General features: G+C 34.6%; 1 protein-coding gene across 7 annotated transcripts in view; it reads left to right on the plus strand.

Moving 5' to 3' along the window:
• Positions 1-6950, plus strand: part of LOC108753036 — a 36471-nt gene that overhangs the window by 6577 nt on the left and 22944 nt on the right. For 5 of the 7 annotated variants that reach the window (XM_018494359.1, XM_018494364.1, XM_018494363.1 and 2 more), the window contains exons 2-3: positions 5241-5340; positions 6169-6284. In XM_018494359.1, the coding sequence (XP_018349861.1) occupies positions 5274-5340; positions 6169-6284 (183 nt within the window). In that variant the 5' untranslated portion in view covers positions 5241-5273. Of the gene's footprint in view, positions 1-710; positions 985-3536; positions 3598-5240; positions 5341-6168; positions 6285-6950 lie in introns of those variants that run through there. The other 2 variants (XM_018494360.1, XM_018494361.1) reach the window with 2 other exon arrangements.

Genomic DNA, 6950 nt, shown 5'->3' on the forward strand with positions numbered 1-6950 from the left:
CCAAATAAACTTTTTCGCGTCAAATAATAGCAGAGATACTTAACAGTTGTTCATATTTCCGTTATAAAGAGACAAATAATGCATATCTCCACTAATATCAATACAATCCAGAGACTAAAATCAAATGTACATATTATCATAAACGAAAAAAATTTGTAAATAGTATTAATAACTGATATATAAACATGGTCTAAAAATTCCGTGTTTATTTGAAAGTTTAAACTCATTTTTTGCGTTTTATATGTAGCATTTTACACGTTAATCTTTTATTGTAATTCCTCTCTCTATTCAAAATCTATGAACTATTCCAATTAAATCCAAATGATCCAAACCAAATTCTACAAATAAGTCTCTATTTTTATCATGTACTTGCGATTGTTTGACTTACTAAGATGGCATTTATAGTATTCGGCGCGGAATGTAAAATATAAGGCATGAATAGTCGAAAAAAAAGAATTTTTAAATGTCAATCATCTTTTGTTTGATTTGACAATCTTTTAGCTATTTCTTTTCTACTCAGTTCTTATTGATTTGTAACGCAAAAGAATGTCGTCAGCCGACTTTCTTTTCCCTTTTATAAAACCTGACTAAAGAATAAAGAGACAAATTTTCTAAACAATTTTTTGAAAAGTTTGCTCTTATTCCGTAATCTTATGTTCTTCTCTGTTTACCGAACTGCAAAATCTGCTTTGTCGCGCTGGATCCGTTTACTCTAGGATCGCGGGATAAATCGAATCAAGATCGCGTCGATCATGCTTCTCTCGGCATGACGCAGCCAGGGAACGACACTGGCGACAGCTGAAACCTTTTTTGTGAGTGAAAGGCGTGGGAGGGGAGGAGTGTAATGGTGTGTGTCTCAGAGAGACAGAACGAACTATGAGAGAGAGAGAGAGAGAGAGAGAGAGAGAGAGGAGAGGAGAGTAGAAAAGAGGAGGCGAGAAGAGACGAGGTCAACGATGCCCAATATGGCATTCTGCGACCGCCGTGAGTGTCATTTTACTTACACATATGACAGCAGTGTTTATACGCTCTCGTATATACAAGTGAAGGTCGATTGCGCCTTCTTACGTTGCCTACAATTAGCAGTTATTGTCAAGTCGCCGCTAATGTACCAAATGCCGTATATCTGCCCGAAGAATGGCTACGAGTTTCTCTTTCCCGCCAGTCCTTTTTCTTCTCTGGATGCCCTTACGCGAGAAGCGCGCATTTTTCAAGATAAGTTTCATCTATTTAAGGATGCTTTCCAGTAAAAGACACAAACAGTGTAACACAGTGAATTATTAATTACTACACAGTGAATCATTATCTTGTCGTTTGGCACTATTAAATAAAAAGAATTAATTACTGTGTGACATTATGTCTTTTACTGGAAAACATTATAAGACAATGATATGTACCTTATTTAAGGGCCATTTTTAAAAATAGGTAAAATCTTACGAATCGCATAATGTTTATTTTGTTTGCATAAAACAGAAAATATGATTTTATTTTTTCGGATAATATTTCCCATGAGCCAACTGCCAAGGACCATACAAAATTTATAGGTATGTTGCATAAGGTCCACGGGCGGTTGCTGCAGGTTCACTGATCTAAAGACCCGTAGATAAGTTGCAGAATGCATTCGTAACAATCAATTGGCGTCAATGATACTGCTTCTGATTGACTGTTACAACCGTTTTAATGAGCTAAACGATTATTTTTTGTAAACGGTTATAACAGTTACTGTTACTTGAAAATAATTAGTTACTTAAAGCTATCCGTTATATTTTATAACTATAATAATAAATAATGTAATGATATTGTATACCCTAATCACAAGTAAAAAGTAACTAGAAAACAAACAGGATAATAAAGCTTTTAAAAATGAAAAGAATATTAGAGTTTAAAATCACTGTCCACACACCAGTAATACAGCGACACCACAGACAATGCTTCTACTGGAAAAAAAAGATACATAGTAAAATCTTAAACTTACTATTTACCTTTTACTTACTTATAAAAGGAGGATAGACATTTTTTAGGGTTTCGCTACTAGTCCAGGAAAATTAGATTTTTTGGAAGCTGAATTGCTATAAAAGATTTGTTTGTGAAAAGTTATTCGAAAGTATGTATAACATATTAAAAGTTCTGACTGTCAGCAGACTTGGTCTGTTGTTCGTAATTTTATCAGCTTTCTTTTTGATCTTTATTTCAATGAAATACTTTCTGAGATATTTTTGAAAAACAGCACTTTTCATCAGTTTTTGAAGCTAGAAAGTTTCACAAGTCCGTTGACGGGGGATTTAAAAAACTTTCAGAACTTTTAGTATGTTGCATAATACGTCATTTCGCACAACTTCCCGCAAACAAATCTTTCATGGTAACTTTGCCTCCAAAATGCAAAAAAAATTTAATTTTTCTATGCTATATCGGTTGGAGATCGTTTTATTTATGTTTTCTTATTTATATGTTTCTGTATTTTTCTTCGTAGAAACCGAAAATAATTATTATAATAATGTCAGACTTAAGGAAAAATTGGTACGTCGAAATAAAATGTATAAAATCCTTATTCGCGTCGTTATTAAATCACTGTTAGTTATATTTCAATAACTTATTTACGAAATTAATTCTAAATTGGATCAAATTTAATTGATAGTTTAAATGAGAAACATTATATAAACTCCTTCGCTCTTGTAAAAAATTTCGAATAAAGATAACGACTTTCATCAATATATTGGCTATATATTGCAACAAAAGGAGCAGTGTATCCCAAGATTATTCATTTTTGTTTTATGCAGTGAATCTTACTATTCTGAAAGGAGGCGGACACGAATTTGTATTCCTCGTTGGGATTCTATTCTTGTTTGCGAGAGGGCGAATAGTTCAATTAACGAGATCGTACGATCTCCAGCGGATTCGTCGGATAACGTCGCCTGAGCAAAAAAGAAATTAAGGCTTTGTTGCACGCTCGGCATACCTAGTTTTTTACAAGATCGTCCGTTGCCTTCCTAAGATGGGCAGTAGCCATAAACATGTGCGCTCGAACAAGCGCACATCAAGGCCGCGTAACCATCGGTTGAGGAACGATATGCCTCGCAGGAAACTATCGCGCGTGTACGTGAGCCTGCTTATAGCTTATGCAATAAACACGGCAACACGCGTTGCATTCGCGTGAATCATCGCTTGGACCTTTACCTGACTGCGTTTATATTCGAAATTACAACAGCCTAATGCCTTCAACCAATCGAGATATCGCGCACGTCTCGTCTCGTCTGGTTCGATCTGGTCTGGTTTCGTCTGATCTATATCTGTGTGCAATTGTGCATGGATGTCCAAAAAGGGGGACAAAAAAGAGTATTTGCTCTCCCCTCGGCGACAATTTCTCTTTCTCGAGCTTACACTTATACTTACTTTGAAAGAAGTATACTTTACGTAGAAAGAAAGCTTTAAATATAAAAAAAAGTATACATTTATAATTAATGTATACATATATATTATAATTTTTGAAATAATAGTAATAAGCTTGTATATACAGGATGTCTAGTAATTCTCCTGACAAGTTTATGGGCAAGTAGAGCGGACTAAGTAAAAACTAAGTAAAAAGATCACTTGCCATTAGTAAATATTTACTTTAGGGGATGCTCCTCCGATGACCCTGACTTTGACATATATGTTAACACGGTAAACTGTTAACACATGATTCTGAAGCTTTTTAGGCGTCGCTTGTTATTCGTTAAAAAGTTACTAACAAAAAAAAAGTTTAAAAAGTAATGTCTTATTTCTGCCATAATGTTATATATGGTTGAATTATAAAGATTACCATGGGTACGCAGTAAGTTGGAAGTAGTGGGAGAATCTGTCAGCCAATCAAGTTTTGAGCTCATTTGCAGACATTCACATGACTCGTTCACGCTGCAATGAGCTCAATTTCTGATTGGTCGAGATCTTAGATCACGTGACACATCTTCCGCTATTATGCGTAATGGGTAACCTTTCTAATTCAACCATGATATTAATATAATATTAAGGGGTGCCTTCTAACAAGAGCACACATGGCACAGTGTGACACGGTGCATCATAACATCCTTGTTGTTCGCCAATGTTAAATAAAGATGAGATGATCATTATATCGCTTGTTGGAAGGCACTCATAAGCTATCCCATATCCTCCCTAGTTTACGTAATGACTTTCCACGCAAAGCGAGGACCCCCATCTTCCTCTGTCAAGAAGAAATACTGCTAAAATATATATTTTGTGTTTAAATATTGTGTGCTATTCATAAAAATTGTTTTGTTCATAACTTTTTAATGAATAACGAGAGACAGAAAAGATAAGTGACATTGATCTTCTTGAGGGTAAAGATCAAGGTCACTCATTTAAGGCTAGCTGTGTAAAGGGGAAGTTTTATCCGAAAATATTACGTACCTTGACCGGGAGTCGAATCCGGATTTTTAGCATTCCATGCAAGCGTCTTAAGCCTTTAGACCATCGAGGCCTTAGTAATATTTTTCGAAATAATTAATATATACGTATAGAAACAATGGCTACGTTTACATTTAGGTCGCGGTCTATACAATAGGTGTCCTTGTTTATCCTGTAGGTTAAACAAAGATACTTATCGTATAGATCTCAGACTAAGCGCACGATGTAAAAGTAGCTAATGTCTTTATTTCATGCGATGCAATATAAACAATAGACAGTTTTTGCAATATCGTTTACCCGGTAAACACTAAAGTGAATTATCTTATCATCTTCTTAGCAACTAATTAAGAAAAGGATAATGTTACTTTAGTCTTCACCATATCTGAATCCACGTTATTGCAAAAATTCCTTAATAAGAATCTTATTGAACCGCACATGTGAAAACATAACTAATAAGAAATAGAAAATAAACTAACAAAAGTCTATAAAAATCTATCATTATATATATTATAGATTTTTCAAAAAAAATTTCCGAACATAATCGTTATTAGAAGGATGATTGGTCTCTTATGCTGATTCTGCACTAAGTCTGTAGTCGAAAGTCTTACTCTTAATCGGTGAAGTTGGCCAATTAGCGTTAGTCATGCAAGTTGGTTATTGGTCAACTTTACTGATAAGACTTAGGACTATCGATTACCAACTTATTGTAGAACCAGCATTAAAATTACTTTCGTAATATGTATTAATAATTTTATTTTCGTAGAACAGGATTCTTCTGATCCATTGTACAAAGACGAGGAATAAAGAGTCGGCAGAATTCCTTTTTTATATTGTTACAGGTTGGAAGCGCAGCATCTACAGATACAGCCAATATGGATTCCCACGTTGGTCTCGACTACATCGTAGATAATCCTGAGTATTGCGTCAAGCTTGCCTCAGGTAATTTGCCCAACATTCACGATTCCATAATCTCGCCAGATCATGCCGCGTATTAATCCTTTATGGATGCGATCGGGGGGAGACGTGGGGAGACGCTATTAACTATATGCACTGACGAGATACTATTAAAGACGGTCGGCGCTTATGGAAGTTCGCATGATTATTAAAATTTAGGTGATTAAGGGCCGGTTGTTCCACCTTTTGGTAAATTTTACCTGTGAGGTAAATCTGGTAATCCGCACATGTGATTGGATAATCTTGCTACTTTACCTCACAGGTAAAATTTACCAAAAGGTGGAATAATCGATCCTAAGAATAAGAAACTGACAATATGCTATTAATTTTATGATTTATTAGTTTCGTTGACATGTATGTATGTTTAAAACTTAATAATATTCAATTTTGATTAAAAACTGATTTTAATGTTATCATTCGAGTTTGATTATTAATAGAGATGATAACTGCAGAAAAAAATTGTAATTTTTCGGCAATATATGAGAAATTATAGTATTAAAAGTATGCGTACTTATTTATATAGCATTTATATAATAAAAAATCACAAATTTATTAATAAATTATCGAAATATTTATATTAGTAATCATAAATTTTTATTAATTGTCGGTAATGTCTTCGTTCTTCAATCATTCCCGGGCCTTCGGGGCCCATATTGATAGTTACGGAAATTTGTCCAAGGCCGACGGTCTTTATAATAGTATCTCGTCGCTGACATGTGACATTCTTCATCATTCATTAGATGTAAAACAAGGGTACAAATACAGCGTTAATAAATTTTCTCGATCATCTTATATTCCACCACTATATTGCAGCGTTGGAGACAGCATGCTCATCCGTGAAGAAGCAAGTCGTGGAGCTGCTATCGGCGCTATGTGTTTATAGCCAAGATGGCAGGCAGAGAGCTATCGATACTCTTCACACGTATCAGGTAATCGTTTCTGAAAGTACACATTGCGTTCAGCGGACTTAACAGTTGAGTGAGCGCTCGTTGCTATTGATGTATTCTTCTAGATCTAAAATTCTGAATCTGGATGATCTAAAAGAATACACCAATAATAGCGAGCACTCAATCAACTGTTAAGTCCGCTGAATGTGCTCAGTGCGAAAATATAATTTTCGTCGATTTGATGAAAATTTTATAACTTCCACAAATTGTACGTTTGAATGACGAGAATGTAACCGAATGCTAAAGCGATCGCAATAAATTGTGCAAAAAGTGTTGCCACGAAGCACACGACATTTCAGAAGATGCAGGCGAACTAGTCGTATAACTGCCGCATTGTACAGTAATCGTGTGTCACGCTTAGGTAAAAGTCATGGTTCAAGGTCCCTTCGACAAACAAAAGACGAAGCACACCCCACTAATAGGTCTATTCGTGTTTTTTACATGAAATCTCCAAATATTTTTATCACTACAAGAAAACTTCATTCTTTATCATAAAAAAATAGTATTCAATTTGATAAATAAAAACTTTGTATTATTCATGTTATTCCATGTTTATTCCCAGTTAACGCTAAATATATTCAAATATCGGTTAAAAATTCCATTTAAATATCATTAAATATTTTGAGAATGTTCCATATATATATATAT

Source organism: Trachymyrmex septentrionalis, unplaced genomic scaffold (genome assembly GCF_001594115.1).
Source record: "Trachymyrmex septentrionalis isolate Tsep2-gDNA-1 unplaced genomic scaffold, Tsep1.0 scaffold63, whole genome shotgun sequence".
Classification (NCBI taxonomy): Eukaryota; Metazoa; Arthropoda; class Insecta; order Hymenoptera; family Formicidae; genus Trachymyrmex; species Trachymyrmex septentrionalis.